Source organism: Pseudopipra pipra, chromosome 2 (genome assembly GCF_036250125.1).
Source record: "Pseudopipra pipra isolate bDixPip1 chromosome 2, bDixPip1.hap1, whole genome shotgun sequence".
Lineage (NCBI taxonomy): Eukaryota > Metazoa > Chordata > Aves > Passeriformes > Pipridae > Pseudopipra > Pseudopipra pipra.
This window is the reverse complement of record NC_087550.1, coordinates 103,022,571-103,050,379: the sequence shown is the minus strand read 5'-3', so window position 1 is coordinate 103,050,379 and position 27,809 is coordinate 103,022,571. Positions and strand designations below refer to the sequence as shown.

General features: G+C 40.2%; 1 protein-coding gene across 1 annotated transcript; it reads right to left on the bottom strand.

The window, feature by feature from the left end:
- Positions 1 to 159: 159 nt before the first annotated feature.
- BEND2 (BEN domain containing 2) lies at positions 160 to 27,809 on the bottom strand. Its single transcript, XM_064645615.1, has 13 exons — positions 27,723 to 27,809; positions 22,291 to 22,564; positions 18,600 to 18,746; positions 15,649 to 15,809; positions 13,575 to 13,646; positions 13,321 to 13,395; positions 11,013 to 11,117; positions 8,484 to 8,997; positions 7,075 to 7,275; positions 6,024 to 6,160; positions 5,204 to 5,417; positions 3,893 to 4,096; positions 160 to 2,043 (listed from the first exon to the last, which is right to left on the bottom strand). The coding sequence occupies exons 1-13, from the start codon at positions 27,807 to 27,809 to the stop codon at positions 1,832 to 1,834; spliced, it is 2,403 nt and encodes an 800-aa protein (XP_064501685.1). The 3' UTR covers positions 160 to 1,831.

The window sequence follows — 27,809 nt, the reverse complement described above, 5'->3', positions numbered from 1 at the left end:
TGAATCAGTTAATGCTGTCTAAATTTGGAAATCACCTCACCTCAATCAGAAGATATCTCAAAGCCCTGGGTTTATAAAGGAGATCAGAAGAATCTTTTCAGATGAAACTGTACTTGAACTGTAGATCTACAATAACAAGAAATACTCAAGACACACATATGTAGTCAAGGAGCTATATGTGGTGGTTTTATTTGCAAAATACTTCATCCTAACAGCAAAATACTGTAATTTTATCTTATAAAACTTAGCAAAAATTGATACATTTGAAACAGAAATAAGAAAACTATTTCTACTTTGATTCAATTATTCAATTCTCTTTTCAATACGGAAGCGATAGGTATGCACCACACTTTACAGATTTCAGTGCCAAGCAGATAATTCAATAAATATATCATTCTAGTGAAAAAAAGTCATAAAACTACTGAAAAAATATAAGCATTTTTGGCTTTTTCTAAGGTTTTGAACTAGTAATATCTACACAAACCAAAGTTCTTGGCATATACTGACTGTATAGATCAGTAACAGAAAAATTTGTTAGTAGCACACCAGAACAATCAAATTTGCAGTACATTTCTAGTAAAAAAAGAAAATCAGAAATTCAGCCTACTTCTTGATTCATTCAGAGGACTTCTGCAAGGAGGTGGCAGGGGGAACTTAAATTACTAATTTCATATCTGATAAGGCCATTGCATATCCTAATTTACAGTTATAAAGCCAGTCCTACGCTATGTATAATAAATAACTGCGTGTTATGAACAGAAGTGAGAATAAATAAACTTCACTGTTTTATCCTATTGCTAACAAATAAACTATGAAATCTTTGCCTAGGAGAGGACAGTTCTGCTATGTACATAGCCATAATTTTGGAAGCCACCGTTGCCTCAAATTTCAGAGGTAAAATCAGTTCTCTGTGCCAGTCTTCTGAGCAGCTTCTTTCTGTGAAGAAGTTGGACCTCTGAGACTGTGCTCAGACATGATGCAAGTGGCAAGGCAAACTCACACACCAGTCTGCCAGTACATGGACACTGGCAGGACAGTGCCTGATGCTGGAAAAACACGTAACAGAGACCGTATGGTGGAGTTCAGGATCCTGAAGAAGTATTACCTTTAAATTTCATCAAGGAAAAATAGTTTCCATTGAACAACAAACCATTGAACTGTTTGTTCTGGGTGCTTTTTTTGCCCTTTCATAGAGCTAAATCAGAGCAAAGCACTACTCCAACTGTACTTACATGGTTGTCTGCCTCTTATCCTACAGAAAAGTCTGCTACAGGAGGCAAACAGAATCATTAAGGTTGGAAAACACCCCCAAAATCAAGTCCAGATACAAGTTAACTAAGTACAATTAAAAATATTTTTCCTTTCCGATATTTTTGCTTGAAATATCCAATTGTCAAAGCAAATTTCATTCCTCACACATAATTAGATAACTTAGCTGGCTATGATTGGTCCTCCAAGAAGGACCATTCTTTCCTCTCCTCTTTTCCATCTGCTTCTGCTGACCTGATGCACAGTGCATCTTTTCTAATCAGATTAATCTTTCAGATTCAATGAATAATGAGAAGATGCTTTTAAGATAGAGCACAATGCAAATGCAACAAGGAACAGCAAAAGTAATTTCTGAGGAGCACAAATGCTACTTATACAAGGAGTTAGGGTTTCCAAGTCTTCTGCTAACTTTGGTCTCATGAAGTGATACTATTAAGCGCTGCTGACAATTCAGTTTAATGGGACAACTCGATTCTACAGGCTTCTACACAGAATTTATAAAAACCTGATGAATTAAGATTTGAGCCAGATGTAGAGGGCTTCAATCCGTGACATGATAGTGCTACTTTCCGTTGGCTCTACTGAAGCGGGATTCCTTGGAGGACTCTGCACTCGATGACGGCACTGCCAAGGCTCTCTGGCGGATTCCAACCGTAGCCTTTTTAAGCTCATGTCTGAGACTGCGGATTGTGCTGTTTATGGCAGCCACACATGCCTTCCAATCAAATCCACTTTCATTTAGATCAAAGGATGGAAAATTCTCCTGAAGGAAGTCTAAGAATAAACAAGTATGTAATAGTGAGTTATCAATTATTTATGCAAGCTATATACTCTCTTTTGATGTAATTAAGCCAAAACAAGTGTGTGCTACCAAAACAGGACAGCTTCATTTTATTAACCTTCAATGCTGTAGCCTGAGAGGCAGTCGTGCCACATGTGTGGAGCTCTTAGCATGCACTGTCTGGATCTTAACCCTTTCAACCTCCCTAGATTCCAGACATGGAGGACAAGCAGTCCAAGATTTGTTAGGAAATCCATGTTGCAAAAAAGTGTGATGAATCACAGAACAAATCAGAAGGGACCCATATGGCTCAGAGTGCAACTCCCTGCTTCTTGCAAAACTACCGAAGACTAAATCATATCTCCATGGTATCCTAGTATCATGTTAAGAGTGTCTTCCAGATGAAGGTAACTAGTCAAATATGCAACCTTACTAACTCAGTGAGCACTATTCCACAGTAGTGCTGTGGAAGAAGCTCTTCTTGCTGTCCTGAACATTCCTTGCAAATCTCAGCTTTAGGTGAGCTTTGGCTTTTTTAACACTATTCCAACGTTCCCAGGCAAAGTTTCAGCTCGGATAGAGTTAATTTTCTTCGTAGTAGGTAGTATAGTTTTGGATTTCAGATGAGAATAATGTTGATTAACACACTGATGTTGTTGCTAAGCAGTCCAGGCCTTTTCAACCTCTCACACCACCCCACCAGCAAGCAGGCTGGGAGGATGCACAGCTAGGACAGCTGACCCCAACTGCCAAAGGGATATTCCATACCATATGGCCTCATGCTCAGCATATAAACTAGGGGTAAAGCTGGCTTGGGGTCATTGCCTGGAAGTGGCTGGGCATCACTCAGCGGGTGGTGAGCAACTGCATTGTGCATCACTTGTTTTCCATAATCTAATTCTTTTATCATCACAATTATTATTATTTTCCCTTACATTTCTCTCCTGTTAAACTGTCTTATCTCAACCCATAAATTTTGCCTTTTTTCTTTTTTTTTCTTCCCCAGTTCTCTCCCCCATCCCAGTGGGATGGAGAGGGAGAACACAACAGGAGGGAAGAAGGTGGGCAAGCAGCTGTGTGGTGTTCAGCTACCTGACAGGTTAAATCACAAAAGTTAAATAAGTTTCACTTCAAAAGCTCTCCTTGTTTCTAATCTCCATAAACAATTTTTTGCTCCAGAGGTCAGTTATAAATTCCCTGCTTAGTCAAACTTGTCTCCCCATAGCTCTACCAGTTCTTCTGTCAGGATAGATTCTCTTGTGCTTGCAGAATGCTGTCCTTAAAGACCTATCAACTTCCCTGAGTTTCTCTCCTATTTAAAACTGTCTCTCACAAGCTTCCACCTGAGAATTTCTCAAATAAGGCGAAGTCTGCTCTCCTAACCTACTCAGAACCTTTTACTCTACTCAGAATCTTGAGGTCCAGGATTTTGTAGTCTCTCCAGGCAATACTGCTACCAATTATCACACATCAAACCTTTTTATGAAGGGTACCAAAACCTGCTATGCATGACACCTCTGCTTGATCTACCTAGTCCCTATATTAAGAAATCATCTCAGATGTCCTCCGCTGCTTCCATCTCCCAGTGCATTGCCCTTTTAAGCAGATGTCATGGAAATGGAGTTTTTTCACATGAACCAGCTTTGTGATCTGTTGAATTTCTTGAGCTATTAAAATATAACTCCATCTACATCCTCTCCATCTGTTTCACTGCTGGCACTAATACTTGTCAGAATGGTTTCACAGACTAATTTCTCAAGTTTCATGCTTTGTTTATAGGCTATAAAGTTAATCACTCTTGTTAATTTCCCCATATTACCATTTGAACAGAGATTTCCTTACCTCTGAGAGCATTAATTTTGTTGGAATCCAGGGGGCTCATGCCACGATCAAGACTACCATACACATTGCTTTTTACCAGCACATCTTCAGTGAACATATGACGAATTAGGTAGCGAGCTGACAGCTCTGGGCGCGTCTTCCCCTTGGCTACATAAATGACTGAGAAAGGCAACTGGACGTTGCGCCGTGGGCTCCCAAGATGTTCTAGAAAAGATGATAGGGAGGGAAGAGAGATATTTTACTCAATCAACACTGACCATGGTGCAAAGTGGCCGTATTGCACCAAAACTAACACCAGAAGTTTACCCTGAAGCTACTCTACTTGCTTAGAAAGAACAGAGCAGAACCATAACACTACAGCTAATGCTAAAATGAAACATATTGCAGACAAATGTCCCAAGCAGCCAGAAAACCCTCTTTTACAACCATGTAACAGTATTTCTGATATGTCTTCAGCAATGCTAGCAATGTAACCTGCATTATTAATGATTGTTTTCTAACTTGTTTTCATCTCACATGAAAAGATTATGCTATTCCGATTACATGAGTAAAAAAAGTTCTGCTATTTCAGTGGTGTTTAGATTCTGTAAATGGAAACAGAAAAAGAGTGAATAACCACTTCAATCTGACTTCACTACGAACACTAAAAAAAAAATAAGGAGATCTGTGGGATCAGACTAACAAATGTTGGGTGCAGAAGCAGATCTGATATAGACCAAAAGTGAGTCTAAGCAAATAAATTATTTCCAAGGGCAACTAATCTCAGTTCATTTTCCTTGAGACTTTCTACGCCATGCTGTACATGGATTTTTTCGCAATGCATTTGTATATTGTAAAAGTATATTTTACTTTCATTAAAAATATAAAGGCAGCTTTAAGATTTTTATTGTCCTAAAGAGTCAGTTTTACAGAAAGGTGTGCTTTTCTTCTGAAATTGCAATACCATTTCATAGATGTTCTGAGCTAGCTTACTCCTTTAAAGTACAATACCTACCAAATAAAACAAAAAAGCTAGGACAACTGAACAGAGTATCTGAAGATGAATTTTCCAGTCTTACAGTGGATATGCATTACAGGACACTGGTAGATGCACACAGACAAATGTTCTATTAGCAAGATAATGTTTTTGTTTGCTCCCTTGAAGACTTACTATACATATACCATATGATTGCCTTAAGAGGAAGAGGAAGAGTCATATAGTTCAGAAGATCCCTTTATTACATAATTACACCTACAGTATCAACTTTTGCCTATCATTGACCACTTAAAACGTAACAAACAATTCCAGAAAATGGAAAGTTCTTAATTTACCCATCGGTTCCAAAGACTGTTGTTTCCTGACTGAAGATGTGTGGAAAGCTTCTGGAAACTTATCCAATCCCGAATTCTGTGATGTGTCAGTTGTGGAGCTGGTCATTTTCTGAGAGTTTTGTGAATTGCCTCCACTATCTTCATTATAACTTAAATCTACACATTGAGATGTATCTGGAGCATCAGCCACTTTTTCTTTCCCCTCAGCTGTCTCCTGAAACATTAAATGAGGTTAGCATATGCACCGGGAGAAACCTACCAGTTTTCTAATTAGTGTTCCCGTTTATATCACATTTAGTATAAATTAGATTTCAGATATTATACAATATAGTTACTCCTGAATTTCTATCATGAAAATAACAGGTGAAACAGATAATAAATATTCAGAGATATGCAAAGAGCATTTTAGAAGCAGAGGTAAATGGAGGTGTTTTGGGAGTTATTTTTCAGTCAACATAAAGGCATGACTGGATATATCTGAAAGAAAAGCTTGTGAAAACAGTGCTACCAGCTACATGTTTAACCTCTCAATCAAATCTGACGCTACGTCTGGGCAACATTTGCAGTGCCTTCCTTTTCATATCCTATGCTTAAACATCTCTTAACTGAACAGTGGACGCAGGAGCAGGAAGAGGCAGAGCAAGAGAAAGGCACATGCTTCCAGTATTCCCACACGGAACTAGCGCTACAGTCAGCAGGCCTGTGCTGAGCAACACAGAGACAGAATCCAAGGAATTTCCAATTAGAGCACTTCTATGATGAGGAATTCAAATAATTAATCTGAGAAAATGCACAAACTTAGTACTTAAAAAATTATCACCTTAAGAGAACTTCCTGAGTTTCTTTTTGTTTCAGAGCGTAAACAGCGGATCATAGCGTTGACATTTGTGATACAGGTTTTCCAGTCTTTTCCATGCTCACTCAAATCATAGGTTGGAAAGTTAGTTACCAGAAATTCTACAAATAAAATATAGAAAATGTTTAAAGTTTCATGACATAAAATGGCATTTAGAAGTATTCTAATTGAGAAAGAATGCAAGCTAAGAAATGCTTCATGTTTACTGTTCTCCATTTAGAAGCTTTAAATTTCCATCTACGAATAGTGATAGTAAACTCATGTTTTGAAGCTAAACAGCATGATGAATTCAAGATGTTCAATGATACTTTTTTGAGGTGTTGTGAATGATGTTATTATATAAAGTATTTCCTGGTAGAATTAGGGGAAATGTGTGATTTATCATACTAACTTCAAAAAAAACCTTCAAAAACAACAGCAACAAAAAAAGCCCACAAAGAACAGAGACAGGGTAATGCTGCAACCATTTCACATCTTATATAATCTCACTCTTTTAACCCTTTAACACATACCATGGGATTTGTGTAAATGGCTTGACATTTAAAAAAAAATAATACCCTCCCCATCTTTACCATTTCTCAATCCAGAGAACCGAACATAAGAGGAGTATTTAAAAATCACCAGTTAATGTTTGTCCCAAGTATACCCTGACCATAAAAAACCCCAACCTAACCAACCAAAAAAACCGATCCACAAAACCCATGCCACACACAAACACAAAATAAATTGCAATGAAAAATTTAGAGAGAGCGAGTATGACTGATGAACGTGGAGTACACAAAACCAAGAGAAATTCAAATTGTTTTATCTACGTTGAAGAAACATGAACAATGAGAATTACAAAGTAGGACTTTCAAAACAAAAAGACACTGCAGAGTGGAGCACATCCACTACGGCATTTATCTGTTCACCAGTTGCTAGACAATGCTAGAAACATACAGAAAAGGATTTCTTGTAAGTTAAAAACTTTGTTAAGTATTAAAGAAGTAAATCTGCATTTTGAAAGGCAACATACCTCTTATTGCAGCAATTTTGTTTGGATCCAATGTCCTGCGCCCTCGTGCACTCGCTCCCATAATGCTGCACAACAGTGTTTTCTTGGGGAACAGGACACGAACCAGGTAGCGCGCGGCGTACTTCGGTTTAGTCTTTTGCCGAGCCTTCACCAAATCGTTTCCAAGAACTTTTACGTTTCTCGCTGGGTCACCGACAAACTCTTTTGTAAAAAAAAAAAAAACATTTAAAGAAAAAAAAAAATTAAAACTCCCAAGCAACTTGTTAAAAACAGAACACTTTTTCAAACTCTTTCTCTTGATTTCTATGGTACTCTCAGAATATGTTCTTCGCTATTGTTAATTCTACTACATATTATTACTTATCCTTGCTCTTCCAAAAGAAGCTTTAAATTGGAAAGGTAACAGAAATATCTTTTTGATTTACATTAACCACCACCATAACAAACTGAAATCAAAACACCCAAGAAGATACATTAGAGACTCAGGAATCCACAATGTTCAGGCTGGCCTATTTTACACAGGTGCAGATACCTTGTATGTTTTCAAGACAATGACTCAGGAAGAATGGCATATCCATACATAGTATTGCTAAAACATACACTGTTTACAAATGTGTAGATAGATATCCAAGTATTTCACCTACTATTCATGCAGTTCTTCAGCTGTATGAACTTATTTTTTAGACCAAAAGCAACTAAAAACTCATAGCTCAGCCTTCCACATAATTCAGGGCATTTATACTTTACGAAGACATTAGTTTTTAAGACACAGTGCTATTTTTATATGTGAATATTTATTATAATGCAATGATCCATGGAATTATTCTTTTTCTGTGGAATTAAGTATTTTAAAATAAACCAAACACTGGAGGATCTGAGTATAGAAAGGATGTTTCACTGATAAAATCCTCCATGAGAAGAAAACAGGTACTTCCTCCACACAGATCAGGTAAATTGCTTTCTTAAAATGTGCCTACAGGCATATGCCTCACTGAGCTTTAGTGGCAATCTCTTTTGCCTTTTTAAACACATGCATAGCACGCATACATTACTTATGAATTATACAGAGGTTAAAAAAGTTTACATCGAGTGTCTCAAGAGAGAAAAAGAGGATCTAGTCTTAAAAGAATCCAAAGCACCTACTGTAAATCACAGGCTTGTAGTAGTCTATACAACTGTATGTGCACTGCAGAGGTTTTTCAGTGATCTCTGGTATATTAAACATTCCTGTGATGTTTGTTTCAAGAGTTTTAAGCAGTACTCCATTATAGAAATGTGTGTCAGTCAGTCAGTTCTGCTCCTTTATTTTTGCTAAATTATGATAATGAAATTTCTTTAGGCATATCTTATTAATACTAGCAGCAGTTTTTTAGCCTTTGTTTCTGAATATTTATCACGAAGGAACTCACCAAAGCTAGGGTCAATGAAGACTGAGGAAGATGGTAGCTCTTCACTAATATTCACATCCCCAGATGCATTTCTGTAGTTCTCCACTGCAGCATTATTTTCTTGACTGGCCTCAGATGGTGCTGGCATCGATGATGATGCCACTGGTGAAGATGCAACGTTGACAGTACTTTCCACAATACTGGGTGCAAGATTTGATTGTGGTGAAAGGTCAGGCATCTCATTAGTTGCTGTGTATGATGAATGCAATGAATGTGTTGAAACTATAGTGGGGAGTGGTGGGCTCTGCCTACCAACAGGCTGCTGTGATTCAAACTGAAAACTCTGCTGAGCATGTTTTACTGTGGAATTGACTTGAGCATGGCCATTTTGTAAAGGAACCCTTACAACTGGACTACGCCTTCCCTGGCCTGGTGAAGAGAGATGAAGACTTAAGTCCCTTTCCATGGATTTTTGTACTCTTATTTTTCCTTGGGGCAAATGACTGGAACTTCTGTATGAAAATCCAACTGGTTTCTGGAAACGTGATTCAGAAAACAATTAAAAGGTTAAATTAGACATAGCTGGTCATTTTTTATTTTCTTTTTAGCAAACCAGGAAAACTAAATTTTAGCAATTATGCTATTGGCAGCATACTCTCCCTTGAAGCTGTCAATGTCATTAACTCAGAGCTGTTACTTTTTAGCCTTCCCTCTGCTTTCCTCTATTCTCACTTGTAGCTGCAACACTAAGAATTTATCTGATAAGCTTCAATGTTTCTCAATTTTTTTCCATGTAGGGTGTTGGCATAATTGCTTTCTAGACAAATATATAATGAGAAAAACATTGTAAAGGTTCTTAAAGATGTTCTATAAAAAGGTAAATAGGCAAAATAAAATCTAAAATTTTTCAGCCATTGACCCAGTCTGATGAATTTTCAAGGTATGCCTTCACTGCCACGCTAGCTTCCTTTCAAAGAAGAAAAAAAAAAAATTCACTTTCTCTTCTTTCTTTACTTGCTAGCTGAAAACATTAAACATGCAGATCTCATCTACAATGGAAGATTCCAAAGAAACTAAGACAAACTGAGAGATGGGCTAAGTTTTTCACCACTTTGAGTACTTTTATCAAAAAATATATGATCCCTAAAGCATGTATTCTACTTCAAAACACAAGTCGGTAGCCACCAAATGTAGATGACACATGTGGGTTTGTTTTTCTTATTTTGTTTAATTTTTGGTGGGTTGGTTTGCTTGTTTACAGAAATCCCATTATATTTCACCCTTATAATATTAAAAAAATCTATGACCTGAAGAAAGGCTTACATATCTGAAAGCTTGGCTGTTTTTCCAGCTTTTGGAATTCATATAATAAAAAAAAAACATACCTTTCCCACAAACCTTTCCTTATTTATATGCTTAGCCCTTCACAGATACAACAATAGTACAGCTATAAAAAAACCCAACAGCATTCCTGTTGGTTTTAAACAATTGGCAGATTGCATCCTACAAGCTTATAGTGATAAAACCCTGGAGGAATAAAAAAAAAAAGGCAGTGCAGGTCACTTTTAAGCCAAACATTAAAGCAGCTGCCATCCCACATGATCAGAGGAGAGGGTAAGAGCACAGAGGTCTCACAGGGTTCATGGGTAGGTGAAAAGATCAGTTTATTCCCGGGATCTCATGGTTTTGTATGTGTGGACAGTAAAAGCTTGGAGTTGAAAAAAAACCCCACATCCCAAATAAAACCTAGTATCCTCCTGATAGCTGAGATGCATGAGAAATTCATTGCTTTTACCCACCCTTAAAGCAACTAGCCTTACTGCTGTCTTGACATCTGACAGCAGGATCACCTCTGCCACATTAAAAGCTTTGCAGTATTGTTGACAAAAAAGGTCATTATGGATTTCATGACCTTCTTCAAAAATTATCTGTTATGCTTTCCTTTTAAAGAGCATTGTTAGAAGTACTAACATTGTGTCTCCTTAGTTAACAGTGGATTGATCATTTAGGAACAAAACGAATAGCGTGTACTCAATATCAAACCTTATTAAAAACATTGAAAAAGGTGCTTTTATTAAGAAAAAATAATAAATTCTAGACTGTAATGGATATGACAACATGTTGTTGAGATCTAAAAATCAGTTAGTCAATTGAACCAGCCTGACCGATGCTTAAACTTTCTTTTAACTGCAGAAACCAGTAAGACAACACATCACATGTTGCAAAGGTACAAGAGCAATGTACTGAAGTTTAAGATGTACCTACACGATTAATTTCTGTTCATTCCAATTCAAACAGAATTTTACAGCATCTATCACAGCATCCTGGATTTGATGGGGGCCACTACCAATCTGTGACCACCAGTCAATAACAACACAGGAGACAGAAGCTGGTGAATAGTAAGAAATCTCAAGTAATTTAACTGAAATAGATTCTAAGTCTACTACTTTGCTACTAATTTTAATCTTAGTGAAAGAGTTGTTTTTTTCAATAAGCATCAGAGGAAATGAGTGAATTAAAGAAAAAATGTCTTAGGTCTTTAATACTCACAGGTTTGAGCAATAGTGGCTTTACACGAGTATGCTGCATTTCTGAGACCTTTCGATGAAGCATGTCAAATTTTTTATCCAATTTCTGAATGGCATCATACATGGCCTGTTGACAAATGTAAGAGTGAAAACAGTACTGTTTCACAAGAACCCAAACTAAATCTAAAGAAACCAGAAAGTTCAATTAAAAGGTAAATTCCCCCCCTAAAACTGGCTAAGATCTGTAGATAATATACACATTCTGTAATCATATTAAAAATCAATTTAGACAAAAAATGCAAGTAACAGTGGTAAATATTACAGCAAAAAGAATTCTCAGAGAAGTTTACACTTGTGACTCTAAGGCAGCTGGCACTTGAAGGTTGCTCCCACTGCTTCCAGCAGATATTTTATTTGTACCTATTTTCATGTTTTATGACACCCTGACAAGTTTCTGACAAGCTCTAAGGCACATTAGATATTACGATACACTATTTTAAGTCCTAATAAGTTCCCAAACACACAGGTAAAAGCCTTACTGGCAGCCACTGAAATATTGATTTCTCTAACACCAATGGGAAATATTTAGAAAAATCCTGTCTGTAAAGTCAAGTCCCAACTGGAAGGAACTGAATGTAGCCAGGGATGCCACAGACAAGAAGGGCTTCTGTAGGTATGCAGGTGACAAAAAGAGGGATAGGGCAAATGCAAGCCCGCTGCTGAATTTGAGAGGGGACTCAGTGTGGTAGGGGAAAAACAGTTTTCCCCCTGAAGTTATAAAATGGTAAACCCCCAGGGGGTGGTGACCCTTGAGGTTGAACCAATGAGTGCTTCTGCAAAATATAAACATATCATCCAGACCGGAAAAGAAGGGTAGTTGTTGTTGTAGTTGTGGTAGTTGGAGAAGTAGCCATGTTGTAGAGCCACAAGGAGAAGCAGCAGGAGCCCCACTGGGGGCTGGGCCCCCCCAGCCCCCGGTTGGGGGGCTACAGGGACTTGGAACAGTGGCAGAAACAGCTCATACACCACAGGGTCATGCTGCTGTCCAGAGGGACATCAACAGGCAGAAGAAATGGGCTGACAGGAGCCTCATGAAGTTCTACAAGGGGAAGTGCACAGTCCTGCACCTGGGGAGGAACAACCCCAGGCACCAGTACATGCCAGGGACCACCCAGCTGAAAAGCAGCTTGGCAAAAAAGGATCTGGGATCTCCTCATCCTTTTATGGATCCTGATTAAGTTTAATGTGAGTCAGCAATATGCCCTTGCAACAAAGGTGGAGAATGGTACCCTGGGCTGCATTAGGCAAAGTATTGCCAGCAAGATGAGGGAGGTGATCCTTCCACTCTGCTCAGCACTGGTGAAGCCACATGTCCAGTGCTGAGTCCAGCTCTGGTCTCCCTAGTGCAAGAGAAACATGGGCATACTAGAGAGAGACCAGTGAAGAGCCACGAAAGAGATGAAGAGATGGGAATGTCTCTCCTACGAGAACAGGCTGAGGGAGCTGGGACTGTTAAGTCTAAACAAGAGAAAGCTCAGGAGCTCAGTACAGCTGTTATAAAAAGGCTTCATGTAGCCCTAGTGTAGAGCCACTGAGAGGAGGGGATAACAGTGAAGTGAAGGAGATGGAAAGGTGCCTGTAGGCAGCAAAAGAGGCTATAGTTTCTCTTAATGCTATTTGTTACTGCACACATTCCCAGACTGGCAAGACTGTTACTCACACAGCCTTAGTCAACCTCCATCCACCACATTCCTGAATGTATTACTTAAGGAGACTTATAAGACATTCACACTTGGCTAAAAGCCACTAATAAATTGACTTCCCTAAAGCACAGCTGGAATGTCTTTCACTCTATACTGTGACCCCCATCACACAAGTGCTCACCTGCATAAATACGGGGTGCTTTTAGCTTTCAGTGAGGTTATTTTCAATCTCACATGCTACTGCTTCAGAAGTTAAAAGGAAAGAACTCATAAAAACAACTCTAGTAGAATTTTGGCACACCTTTGGCAAGCAATACATACTTTCAATACCTGGGTGTGTATCATAGTCATCTTTCTCATTACTGTGAAGGTCCTCCCAGTAAATCACTAGAGTTTACATTTTGTATAAAAGTTTAATATTTGTAAAGTATTCTTGCCAGCTATAGTGTGAAAAGTTCAGAGAATATGAAGGAGATTCGTTTTTCATTGAAAATATTAAAGTCGGCAACTAAAAAGTGAACAACTGGAAAAGATCAAGTCACAGGTTGTCACATAAAGAATACAAATCTTCCTGAAGTTTAACTAAAGTTGTTTAAATGACATTTCAGATATAAAGAAAAAAAATACCTGGCAATAACTGAGGACCTCCATAAGCGTAATCTGTTGATATCCAGCATAGGAAGCTTCAGATACAATACTCTCCTTTTTCATAGAAATAAAACAAAACAGAGTGTAAGCTACTAATATATACACAGGCTTAGGATATCACATTAAACAAATAAATCCCAAATTGAAATCTCACATGTTACTTCAGCCTACCCCAAAACACACATCCCAAAGCAGCTTTTCAAAGTCAGTCAAACAAAACAAAATTAACTTACACATTCATAGTCTGGTTCATACTCATAAATGACACTGTCACTATCTTCATATTCTTCTTCCCTGTTTCTCATCTGGGAAATAACATAAAGAGCATGTAATGTTTTGAATAATGGAAGTATTCAAAATATAAACTGCGGGGAGAACTTCCTAGGAATTCAACTTGGAAACTTTTAGTTGTAGTTATATTCCCTCCCCTGGCTACAGAGAGCCCAAGCAAACAAGACTTAACACAGTCTGCTTATTTATATACTGCTGTGTTAAGGAAACTTTCCTGTCTGACTATTTGGGAACCACTCTGGCAGTCACATTCCAACACCAGAGACTTTCACTCCTGGGACTGAAGCCCCTTTGCAGAAGGTGGTTCCAGTAAGCTGATGGGGCCCAGCCTGACTCCCTGCACACCCCATTTTCACAGCCAGACAAGGCTTCCTTACCGACTTGACAATGGGCTTGTCATAGCAGAGCCTCAGACCTCTGGCTCCTTTAAGTATTTTTGGCATGGTACAACAAAAGAATAACTGGAACTTGGAACTCAGCTTGAGCTGAGTATCTTGGAGGGACTCTGTGTGTGTGTGTATGTATATATATATATATATACACACATATATATATATGTATACACATATATATACAAATAAAATGTGTTTTTATTTGGCCAGAACTTTCTCATTTAACTATACAGCCAGGCTTATGTAATCACAGAATCATTTAGACTGGGAAAGAACTCTAATATGAGTCTAAATTATGAGACTTCATGTATATTTTTACACTGAATAAACCATTTAAAAAAAAGTGCTTATCTCAATGGGTATAACTGCAAGCAGAACCTGCTTGTAAACTGCTCTTATACAGGAAGAACGGTGCCACCACCTGGACAATCCTGACATTTTTCTTTTACTGGATGGGTGCCTTTCCCATCCACCATACACCGCAGGAGAAATGAGTCTGCTGGTGGTGTCTCTGGGTTTTTTCTTCCTATTTTTTAAACTGATCAGGTCTTATTTTAAAAAAGAAAGGCTGGAGGATGTTTCTTTTGTTTTGTTTACAACAGGCAGAACTTCAGTGACTGGTAAAATCATGGAGAAGACTATCTGGGAGTTACTGAAAAACACCTGAAGGACAAAGCAGTCATCAGTCACAGCCAGCATGAGGGGAAAGTCCTGCTTGTCAGAGTTAACTTCCTTTTATTACAAGATGACTCCATGTGGTTGATGAAGGGAAGGCAGTTGACGTAATCTATTTGGATTTCAGTAAACCTTTTGATACTGTCTCTCGCAGGATCCTTCTGGACAAAATGTCCAGCACACAGATGGATAAACACATCCTGTGGTGGGTGAGCAGTTGGCTCACGCGTCGAGCACAGAGAGTAACAGTGAATGGAGGAACATCAGACTGGAGACCTGTCACTAGTGGGGTTCCTCAGAGCTTCGTGTGACATGTATTGGTGTCATCCTGGTGTAGAACTGGCAGAAGGTGCCCTCAGAAGGATTTTTAATTTAAATACAGCATTGCCACAGGGTGTGGTTTAACAGCGTTGTTCCTAAGAAACTTTGGAACATGAAAGCTGTTGAATCTATCAACTGTTTTCTGCTTTTGGGAAAGGGATGTAGGACTTTGGTTAATTTCATCTACTACCTGATCGACAATATTTTTATTTTTTTCATTGGGCCCTGTGCTCTTCAACATCTTCATAAATTACTTGGATGCAGGACTAGAAGGAATACTAACTAAGTTTGTCGACAACACTACACTAGGAGGAGCTGCTGAAGGCAGAGAGGTCCTACAGAGAGATCTGGACAAATCAGAGAGCTGGGCAATCACTAACCGTATGAAGGTTAACAAGGACAAGTGTTGGATTCTGCACCTGGGACAGGGCAACCCTGAATGTGCATACAGACTGCAGAACGAGAGGCTGGAGACTTGCTAGAAGCATTCAAGCACTGCACGGATATCCAGCTTAACTTCTTCATTGGTTTGTCATCCAATGATCATACAAGAGTGTAGGAAAAGTGACATTTCAAATAACACTGAAATTGGCCTCAAAACCAAGAGCTACTGTTTGGAGAAACATACCTCATTCTGTTCCACTACAGTAGGACAAATTCGTTTTCTTTTATTACGCAAAACCACAAAATCCACTTTTTCAGGGCTGTGACCATTTCCTCTCTGCATCATTGTAGAATGGCTCATTTGTGAAGCCATTTGATCAGTTAGCAGCGGTAAGCCTTCGCCTCCTGGGAAAGTGAAGAGAAAGCAAAGCACAACAGCAAGTTTCCCACTACATTTAGCATTTTACTACAGTAAAAACAGGCACAGTCACCCTCTTTTTTTTTTTTTAACTTTCAAACTGCTTGGCTATTTCAAATTTCTTTAGCAGCATATTTTCAAACACTTATTAATCCAATTCATTTAGATCAGAAATGATAAATTTAATTTAATATTGTTTCTTCCAAAGTCTCTACAGCCTCCATTTCATTTTGCCTTGCTTTTCCCTCGATTCTCTGTTCTAATTTCCATGTCCAATTCAAAACCCCAACACAACCAGCTCCCTGAAAATTCAGGCAATACACCCACAATATAAAACACAGTTCCCATTTATTCAGTCCTCAGCTGTCGCCCCCCTACATTTATGGGGTTCCCTCCAGTTTTGATACTGAAATACAGAAAAGACCTCTTCCAGGGCAGGGATTACCAAACACAAACTATTCATAAGTGATACACAGAATGCCTCCACCTCTCCACCTGTGGGCCCAGCACAGTTAAAAAGCCATTACCAGTGTGAATTAGCTCTGTGCTAATTCTTTTGAAGTCCACACAATTGTCAGACCTGCCAGAATTGAAGAATGTTAAAGGATTTTCACAATGAAGAGAAAGGGTTCTACTGCCAAATTTGTCCGTACATCAGTTACAGGCTTCTACCTCAGATTTTCAGGAAAGGGCTACAGCAGCTCTTTTAACAAGAAATAAAATCCTCTTATGAGTGGAGGAAGGAAAAACAGATAAAAGTAACTCCTTTCCCTTGAATTCTATATATTTTAGCTAGAGATGGGCCAAGCACTATATAGATAACAAGATACAGAAAAGAGAATATATTAAAACACAAATAAAGAAGCTGAACAAGACCTTGGAAATAATAAGAAGAGCATCTGACATAAAAAGGCAACACCAAGTCTCTACCATATTATTCTGCCATGATGAAGTTTTCAGCTGGCATAGGCCAAGCTGAAAGGGTATGGTGAGGAAGTTTTGTGGACAGCTACAGTAAATTCCGCCCACATATATGGGGCTGTATGAGAAAAGTTACAAGGGTACTTCTTACCACTTTAGCAAAATAATGGAACTAATTTCATGTCCCAGCTGGAAACTAGAGCTAGTACCTCAGAAGTGAAGAGAAAACTAATCCCAGGAGACTGGGACAAGCTAAGAGAAATACTGAAAAGCAAAGACAACTGCATTTCTTCTATGCAGCAGAAGAGGAAGGACCAGGGGCAGGACAGAAAAGTACAAATATATCCAGTATCATAAGCCAGAAAAAAATTTTCCTTGCTTTAAAAGCCCAGACAAATGCAGCAGAGCTGGCAGATACAACCTAGGCAAGATCTGTGGTAGATTTAACTAGTATAGTTAACATAATTTTGAAATCACAAACCGGGTAATAAAAATTCGTAAGGTGAAGATTAAAACATATCTACCCTCCTCCAACCAGCTCCAGAATTTGGTTCCTTTCCCAGACCACCTCATGCCTCCATGCCTGTCACATAGGCCAAGCCAGCACTCATCTCCCAGCACTCAGCACCTTCAGAACGGAGAGCTCAGGATACGACAGAGAGCACTCCGTGGGACCAACACCAACAGAGGCAAGAGGACATGTTGAAAGGAGAAGAGCTGCAGGATTAACACACTGGCACAGTACAGCCCCTCAGATTTCATACACTTTCTGCAGCCAAACCAGAATGCCACTTCACCTAGAGAAACATCACATCCCTGAAATCACATTTTAAGCATATTACGTTTATGTTAAACTAATGGTCCGCATAATGAGGTTCCCAAATTTAGATATAGGCCTGAATACAGTGACCTAAAAAAAAGTGCCAGCAAAAGTGATACTGAGTTTGTGGGCATAAATAGCTAAGAAAAAAAGTGAAATAAAAGTGTTCTGCAGCTGGTGGGGAGAAATAAAGACATAGATCTGTGTCTTAGTAATATTGAGCTTGCTCTGCCAGATATGTATCCATAGGCAAGACCAAAAAGACTAAAGGTTCTCAGAAACACCCAACAACACTAGAAAACAGATGTAACTTGCCTTTGTGAAGATAAATACTGATGAGATTCTCTATAGAGTCAACTGGCTGAATAACAAAAAAAATCCCCCAAACTAGTAAGTGCCATCACTTAGTTACAGTCATTTTCCTCACTGGTAATACTGCTACTGGAATTACTAAATGCTCGTAACAGTTATGAATTATTTTTGTCTGGGCCAGTGAAGCATGGGCTAAGATTTTTGAGAGACTTTGATCTTGCATGTTAAAATAAATACAATGAATTAGAGACAATCACCAAAGGCTACATACAGCTAATAACTTATGACCTTAAACAACCATCGTACTATCATTACGCATCAGTATCTCCAGTACTAAATTACACTGGGCAGTTTATCTAAAACCCTAATTTTTTAGGTTAGCTCTTTCCATTACATTTATTTTCCAAATTACTTCCTAATTCATTCCTAGATACGTTTACTTCATAAGTCAGTAAAAAGCTGTCTTTTTAAAATGTAATATATCATATATAACATAATACAAAATATTTTAGCGGGTTCACTATATATAAAGACCTGTAAAGTAATAACTAAAAGACACCTCTTTTAAATGCATTGCCAAGCAATTTGTCTGAAGTAGCTTTCTAATAAATCGTGTTTTAAAGGTATGGCCAATACAGAAAGCATTCAACAGAGCAGCACTGAACACACAGCCTTAAAACTAGTCATTAACTATTACATCACAATAAAAATTATCAGTAATTACCATAGGCAAGTTGACCCACGTGGTGAACAGCACTGTTTCCTTCACAGTTTTGTTCCACTGACATGCAGCTTTGTGTAGACAGTCCATGTTCTCCATGGTCCATTATCACTGCTTCAACATCATCTTCAGACTTCACACATATGTAATCTATTAGCATATTCAGAAAGAGAAACACCATTCTGCATTTCAGATGACAACTGTAGTGCCTGTATCACATCTAGCATTACCTCAGTATTTTAAATCCAGTTGCACTTTAGTGACTAAATGCAAAGTCACTTTTAAAAATATACACTGAGGTTTTAACACTCACTAGAAGGGAAGCAGCTTACTATTGCTTAGTTGGTGGGATTCCTGAAACTACTTAGTACCCAATTCTTCCTACAGTGTCCAGCTTCAAAAGTAACAGTTATAAGTCAGTAGAACTTCTACAAAGATCACTATTTACACTTTCAAGCACATGAAAAAAATACGAAAACTTCCAGACCAAATTAATCTTTCATAAATAAGCCTTGCTTAACACACTTGAAACAAATCAGTCTACAAATCCTAACTGTGTATTTGGTATTCAGGTCAAACCAAACATCAGCTGTCAAGGAGACGTCATACAGGAACACCAAATGGCAAATCTGCACTACCAGATTTTTTCCAATTAAACACACTACATCAAGAGAAAAATGTCCCTGTTTCAGAATAACTGTATTACAGTTATTATTGCTAGGTCCGGTGGTTTTAACAGGGTCAGGAAAGGAGTGGAATTTTTTCTTCATGAAACAAATTAATGGAAGTAACCATACCGTGAACCACTAAAGTTAGGAAATAAAACTTAAACACAGCCAGCACACATGCATAATGTCACTCTAATTATATGTAACACAGGATCTCTACACTGTTCATTGCACAGGATGGACCGAGGTCCAGGAATGAATCGGAACTGTATGAGTGTAACAGTGGTCTGGGGTTTTACTCTCCAATTCACTCCAAATCCTGCTCTCTTCCCTCTGCTTCAATTAAGCTGAATTCCCCAGTTCATTCAGTTTTCCTTCTGGCCAATACTCCTGTCTAATCCAAAAGAAATAAAACAGGCAGGGTTTGGATTTGGCTGTCATCAGATTAAGAAAGACTTACCCAAACTGAGGGTCTGTTCAGAAACACCCATCTACTGCCACACAGTCGACAGCATTGTTTATAGTTGTGAAAGAAGCCAAAAAGCTACCTGGGGCAGAGCTGACCAGCACAAAGGAGTTTAGCTGAGTGGACACAAAGTAGGATATGCTGCTGAGGCTGCAACTAAGAACAATTTTTGGACAGTTTTCATCAGCTGCATAGAAAGTAAACAACAGGACTACTCACAAACTTAATTTAGGTGCAGCTTTTAGCAAAACACCTCAGTGATTCACTGACTGAAGTTCATTGCAGGCTTGCATGAGGAGTTATTAGCAGGTGTTGAATTAACTAACTGCCTCACAGGCACAAATTTTTTTGTTGACAATCATTTAGTATTCTACCTACTTAGGAAGAGAATTAATGAAGAGTCAGGAAAAGGGCATCTGCAATGAAGCAGGAGGGATCAGAATCCTCTCTGGCAACTTCCCCAACCAGTATGCCAGATCAGTGCATGGCCTGACAAACGTCCTACTTACAGCTGGGCCTCTGCTGTCCTGCAATCATCTTTCTATCCCTAAATAGAAGAGGTGACACACGTTGTATGCTATTTATGCAATGCTACAAAGTACAGACTTTATCTGTATATTCATAATCTTTGCCACAAATCTCATGCCTCACTTTGGCCAACAGGAAATAAGGCAGCCAAACAAGCCTACCTGATCAGCAACTATGCCACTCAAATGTACAGCAGACGGAGCAATGGGTATAGAAGAGGGAAAAATTCTGTGGAACCAGAACACAGCAAAGAGACAGCAAAGTCAAAGCAGCTCCATCTGGACTAAAGGAAGGCCAATATGATCCGAAGTCAGGAGAGTTTCTACAACCGGTTTAAACTGAACACAAATCCCAGTCTTCCCTCTACCACTCTCCCTGACATAAGTTTTAAAATCAGAATTTCAGTGGTGCAGTGGACTATGAGCAGAAAGTGTCTCCAAAGTTGGTAGCTACAGCAACTCGCAGCTGGAGGGTAAATATAAACCAAACAGGAAAACAAATATAAACCAAACAGGTAAATATAAACCAAACAGGTAAATATAAACCAAACAGGTAAATACTTCTGATAGTTTTGTCCTTAATCTAGATAGACTGTTGGGGATCAGAGACATCAGAATACTCTAGCACAGATAAAAATGCTTATGAACAGCCTCTGAACACTGAAACAACAGTTAATATAGAATGCTGTTGTCAGAATTTGCATAAGTGAAATTTGCAACTAACTAAGACAACAGAACCAAATGTTAAGCAAATACAAACCATTTACTATGGAGAGATAATAAAACCATACTTCCTGTGGCTTTAGGTCTCATATTTGGATCACTGTGATGCCAAAACCACCAAAATTCAAAGTAAAACAACTCTCTCTCAGAGACCTCTGATGTTTAACAAGATTTGAGCTCATACTGCAACTTCTGACTGAAGAAAAGTATTAATGGCACATCTTTTCTATTGTCAAGAATTAGTACAGACTTAATATTTGTTAAGAGTATTGAGTTACAGACAAAGCCAATCAGGAGACCAAAGAGTCGAGGACAAAGGAGAAGGATCAACAAACACGTTTGTTTAACCAGGAGCAGTACCAGGATTGCTATGCTCCCACGCTCCTACATCTCAGTCCTACCCCTCTACTTTATGCTGGCACTTGCATGACTGCACGGTGAACTGGCTACTTCTTAGTCAGAGAAGTTCCTTGAACCATGAAGTTACACAAGGAAATTGGGCATCTGAGCAAGACACAACTGGAACTTCTTTAGTGGGTAGGTCTGTGACAGCAACCGCAAGCTAAATGAGCTTAAACTGACGTGAGTCTGTGTAAACATCACTCCTCGGAAGGGCGAGGTGCAGCACGTAACTGACAGAAACTAATCTGTTTTGACGCAAAGTACAGGAAACCCATACACCTCTAAGGCACTTAAGTTGCACTGAGCATTGCATTCCAACGGGAAGCTCATTAGGTCAGGCCTTTCACTTTAGCAGCATCACTCATCTCTGCCGTACTCAGGTTTTGTACCTGAGTAACTGCAGCGCTGGGGGAACCTGCCAGGGCCGACACCCCGCTATTCCACACCGAAGTCTCCCCAGGATTTCGTCACTACGTTCACCAGCCACTTGAAGACTAAGGAAAGCTAAACCTTCCCCCTCCCCCCCAGCACTGACCTACACCATGAGGCAGCCAAACTGTGGCTGGACGACCCTACTCCTGAGCACCAACTTCCCTGAGGGTCCCCGAGGAACATCCGCTCGCCAGGGGCTCCCCGGGAGCGCGCCCGAGCCCCTCCGCCCAGCGGGTCCCGCGGCCGCGCGCCCCCGCCGGCCCTGACGCGACGGCGACGGGCAGGAGTAACAGCCAATGGCAGCGCTCGGCGCGCGGGAACGGGCGAATCGCGACGGGCGCGGTGGGCGCGGCCCGGCCGGCTCGGCGGCGGCGTTGGGGCTGTTCCGAACCGTGGGGGAGCGTCCACCGCGCCCTGGCGGCGCCGCGTCCCGCCCGCCTCCCGCTGCGGGGCGAGTGGCCGCCCGGGGCCCTTACCCTCCTCGGACATGGCCTGGTGGGGCGGCAGAGCGCGGGGTCCTCCTCGGGCGGGTCGGGCGGCGGAGCCGGGGTTCGGGCACGGGCAAGGGCAGGTGTGGCCGGAACGCGTCGTTGGAAACGGAAGCGGCTTCTCCGACGTGAGCAACAAACTGTTTTGAAGCAGTGCGGCTGCGCGCGGGGGCGCGCTCGGCAAACGGGAGCGCGGGGGCGGCGCCGCCACCGCCTTCTCCCTCAGTAGGCGCGGCGTGAGCGCGGCACTTGGTCTGTCCGCCTGTCAACACCGAGTCCGTCCGCTACCGCCCTCCTTCAGCAGCCAGTCCATACAGCACCCAGTCCGTCTGTCCGCCCGCTCCCGCACAGCAGCCCATGAGTCCCTCCGCCCGTTGCCGCAGCAGTCCTCCTGATTTCCATAGTCTTGTGGGGCAGTGGTATTTGGAGGAACTAAGAGAAGAAAGGCATTTAAAGTAGGTCTAAGAGGAGTACGATCTTTAGGAAGTGAAGCTAAATTAAAAGGAATGATCTGATACACTAGAGGCCATAACACTTCTGTTCTGAGTTAAAGCACTCTGTTTTACAAAGTTCTGTCTTGAAAATATAAACCGGTAGGCATTCCTCTATATTTCTACCAATATGGTTTCAGTGGCTTACTAATCATCTAGACAGCAGGTTTAGGAAAGAAAACTGAAAGGAGTGGAGATAGGTGGGAGGCTGTTGTAGGGAAAAGAGTCAGCTGTTAATGCATTTGAATGCAGAACATACTTTCAGAAAGAGTGAGAAAACCCGACCTCATGGCTGGGCTTCGCGAACGATTTAGGAAGGCTCTATCCACATTTGTTACAAGCACGCTGGTGGCTAATGAGGATAGCGTGGTGGTATATATTCACAGGTATATCCCTTGTACATACTCTTTAGATCTGTGTGCATGTGAGTGTGAATATTCTATAGCAAATGTACTGTGAAATTTGCTCTCTGAGATTCTGAAGTACTTTAGATTTGTAAGTGAGGCCTGCGAGTTACTGTTGTGCTATAGTAAATTCTAGTAACCTTCTGTTAAGTTGTTTACCTTTAGCTATCGATTAAGTGCTGTTAAACCTTTGAGCCTAAATTGTCAGTCCAATCTGGGACTAAGGTGGCAGAGGGGTCCACTCTGAACCTTGTGGCTCAAGAGGGGGGTCTCCCTTTATTCCTTTTTATTCTTACCCTTTCCTATCCTTATCCTTACCCCTCCCCTCCAACCCTGCCATATAGATAATTTTGGGGTTGATTTGGGGTTTAGATTGATTGATTTTAGATTTTAGTTTGCTTTTTCTCTGTGTGCTTTAACCATCTAGTAAATAGCAGAGTGAACCTTATCAACAAACTTTGTCGTGCTTTCACTTTTATATTAAACCTGACTTTTCCGATACCTTTGCTAGTGATTCTTTCAGTGACCTTAAAATACTCATGTGCAACACCTACAAAGAATTAATTTTTCCTGGATCAGTTTTCACAGAAATTTCCTGAAGTTAATTTGTTGGCCTTCTTTCCTGATTCTTAGAGTTATTAGATCCAGTAAAATAAAAATATACGTTTACCTGTTTATACGTTTATCTGTTTCTGTCATGTTTCATTGTGGGTTTGAACTTGGTATTTTGTAGTGTTGGACATTTCAAATGATAAGAGAAATTGTCCATTAATGCCAGTTACACACCAGTCTTCAGGAAGCCCAAAACTTGTTTTGTGCATTGAGGAAAGTAACAGAAATTATAGCTTAAATTTACATTACCAGGATTTTTTTGATGGTACAGCTGGCTTGGCAAAGTAAAATGCCCAGAAACGGATCACAGTATTAGGATAAAATGATTGGGTATCAGTATTGAGAGGGTATGGTCTATGTTTCATTCACTTTGCTTTGGGTCAGGTCTTAAATTATCTACCAAATCCAAGAAAACAGTGAAATGTGAAGCCCTATCTAGAGGTTTCATTTTTGAGGCCCTCCCATTCTTAAATGGTCATAAACCCATTTTTTTTAATTACCCATAATGAAGTAAGGGGTGTGTGACTGCTGCATAGGAAGGCTTTATTGAACACTAAAAGAAAGTACTTTCTAAAAGAACATTAAAGGATGAACACTAAATACTAGTACTAACATTATAGTCCTGTGCCAGCCTTTTAAATACATAAATCAACTTAACTGCTTAGGCATTGAATGCCATATTCTTAGAGATTCTGAAAGTCCTTTACTCATAAAAATGGGTTTTTAGCTGATAATTAACTTTTTTTCAGTTCTAGAGGCTTGTAATAGAACTAAACCACTTGACTTAGATTCAGTGAGTTGTTACAGGCTGGCCAAGCCATGTAACAGTCATGTTACTTACTCAGAACCACAGTGTGAATTTCCACAGGAAACCCATTGGGTGACTGCTTGTTTTGTAGATGCGTGGGCTTTGAGTGATAGAAAAAGAAAGCAGCCTCATGTTAAACTATCACAAAACCTTTATTAGAAAGCAAGGCTTCTTTTATTTGTTCAGGTGTCATTAGCAAAAAGGCTTATTTTTCTGCCTCATTAGCAGCACCTCACTGCTAGGAATGGAGAATGTTGCTGGACTATGGATGAAAAGTCTCATAAAAAATTGCAATAATATGGATGAAAAGTCTATGAGTTGCTCAAGAAATGACATTTCTTTGGCCTTGGTTCTTCTTTTTTTGGGACTGTGGAGCAGATCCTGCTTCTCCTCTCACCTCAGCTAAAGATGCCAGTAAACTAAAAAGGGAGCTGCAGGGGCAGTTGTTTCCTCACGGGAAGAGCTTATGGTTTGCAGCCTTTTTGTGAAATGGCAATAGTAAGAAGTATTTATGTCAGAGCTTGATAATTTTCTGTTAAAAAAATAAAATTGACCTATTTAGAGGGAAAGTGCACAAGAGCTACCCCTCAGGCTCATGATGCTGTCACTGCCTTTGCTGTTTTGCACAGCTTTATATTTTATCTTCCAAGAAAACAGTAAACTTCACTGAGAATGCTGAAATTTCTGAGAAACTTCACTGGGAATGCTGATAAATTTCTTTTGACATTGAGTGGTTTTCTGATTTTTCCAACTCTGGGGAAATTCCAATGGCAATGCTAGTGAATCTAATGGCAAAATCTGTTATTTATCTGCTTACCTGTTATCCTGACCTTGACCTTATGTTGGAGGATATGTATTCCTTACGAATACATTTCCTCAGTACTCTCTTTGGGAAGTACAGGTGATATGATGTGAAACCTCTCTCCCATTCACACTGAAATAGTTAGAACAGGCATCTTCAATTGGCAGAGCTGGATTACTTGCATTCAAGAAGTTAGAATAATGTCTTGAGGGATTATTATGACCCATAATGTTGGGCACTAGAAACGTTTTGGGAGAATGCTAATATGCCAGGAGGTAAAAATACAAACAGGATAAACTAGGTAATTAAAAACCTGTCACCCTGACTTTAATCCCAGGAAAATACTGTAATGCTTAATACACACTTGTGGCACCAAGTAGAGAATTAAAGGAGGGGAAAATAGGTTTATAAAAAACAAAGTCTGTCAAGTAAGTGCCTATAGAAATCCAGCGATCAGACCCATATCTGGGGAGGATCCCTTGCTTCCCAGACTGTATCTGTCTTATGCAGAGCAATGGACAGACACAACCAGCGGTGCTTCCAAGAACAGGCACCAACACTTAGTGCTTGCAATGAACACCTGTACCAGTCCCCTCCCTGAAACAGGATTTGTGTTGTGGACCAGAGCTTCTCCGTATCTAGTAAAAGTTCCAGCAATAGATAGAGGTTAAACATGCCTCCTGCTTGCTGGCTCAAGGAGGACTCCCCTGGGTTGTGTATGTGGCCTGAGCTGCCAAGTGTTTTGACAACACTATAGGAAGAGTGTATAGGAAGATTTGTTGGGTGGGGGTTGAATTCCACCCTTGGGAGAAGATGCCAGTGTTTTTGATGTGTCATTCAAGTATTAACGCCCATGTGTTTTATTATCCTTTGAAAATTCTCATAGCCGTGAATCTTTCCATGCATGATTATATACATTCCTTATAATATGTGTGTGTATATATATCTACACAGCATGGTGGGATGCTTTGCTGAGAACCAGGATAGTACAACCTGAAAAAAACTTGTATTTGCAGTCATACTACTTATAGTATTGAGATTATAGTACCACTGGATGGGCTTGATGGTTGTATGCCATACATGCGTACCCAAAGGTGCACAGTGACACCTGGATTTTACAAAGGCTTACAGAAGTCACTGACTTCACATATATTGTAAAGAGTTACAATGATTTCACCTTATGTGAGAGACCTAAAACCCAAAAGAGTTAATGTCTCAGTCTGCAGAAAAGGAATGCCAATGAGGAAGGTTACAGTGGCTGTGTGTGCACCCGTCTTCCAGAGGAACTGGACCAGAGATGGTGCCAGTGGTGACCCAGATCCTTTTTCACTACTCCTGTTTCCCTATCTTTCCTTCCATTTTCTCCTGAAAGGTTCAATCCGTGGGCTGTTCAGGAATTGCTGTTGTCTTGTGCTATTCAGAAATGTTTAAATTGCTGCTACCACAGGCCGTTCAACCTATCATAAATTGTTGCTGCCATAAATAAAACTTTTGGGATTGTTTCACCTTAATTTAGCCCAAGGGTATGCTGAAGGTCAGCTACCTCAGAGCAGGTCGTCCAGGACTGCCTTCTAGGGACCCAACATTTTAAATTTGCATCACAGACAGGATACCCTTGTTTGTGTAGTATGACCCGTTCTCCGAGAAGAGCCATATCCCGAGGAGGAACAGTACTTGTAGGTTTTGCTAGGACCTCCCTGGGAGGTTCCTTATACTTGTAGGTTTTGCAACTAAGGATTGTACTCCTCTCCTGGAGTGGTTAGGGTGTTACAATGCCCAACCTTCTCCCCCTTGCATGGCTTGGGCCCGTAGCAACTAGCATGATCCACAGGCAGTGGCAGATAGGATCATCATCTTAGAGACAGAGCAAAGGCTGAGACTGGGGAAAAGCATCAGTCTGTGTCATACTGGGGGCTCAGTTGCTGCCCAGCAGAACAGGCACATGAGCCAACAGGCAGAAAATGAAATGATTGAGTTGTTGCAAGATTTGGTTAAAGTATTACAGGAAGAACTAGGAAATAGAGGCACAGAGCTTTTCTAATTGGCTTGCTGCTGAATGGATAACTAATCAGACTGCTGCCTTGGTAGAATCATTAGAAAGGGAAAAATACCATGGGAGCAGTTGGAGAGGCCTCATTCCCTCAATGATGAGGAGGGTAGGGTGCCTGAGTCAGCATATCCCTCCGATGACTTACCAAATATGAAGAAATTATACTCGTATGAGGAGGGCGCCCTAATGCTGCCCCTGATTAAAAGGGAGACTTGATAATGGCCTGGGGGGAGCTCAGCAGGTCACCACACACCCCATCCCTTATTCTCCTATGAATTTGGCTAAAATACTCCCGGGGCCCCCAGGAAACTGAATTTGAGTACGTGTGGAGGGTGTCCAT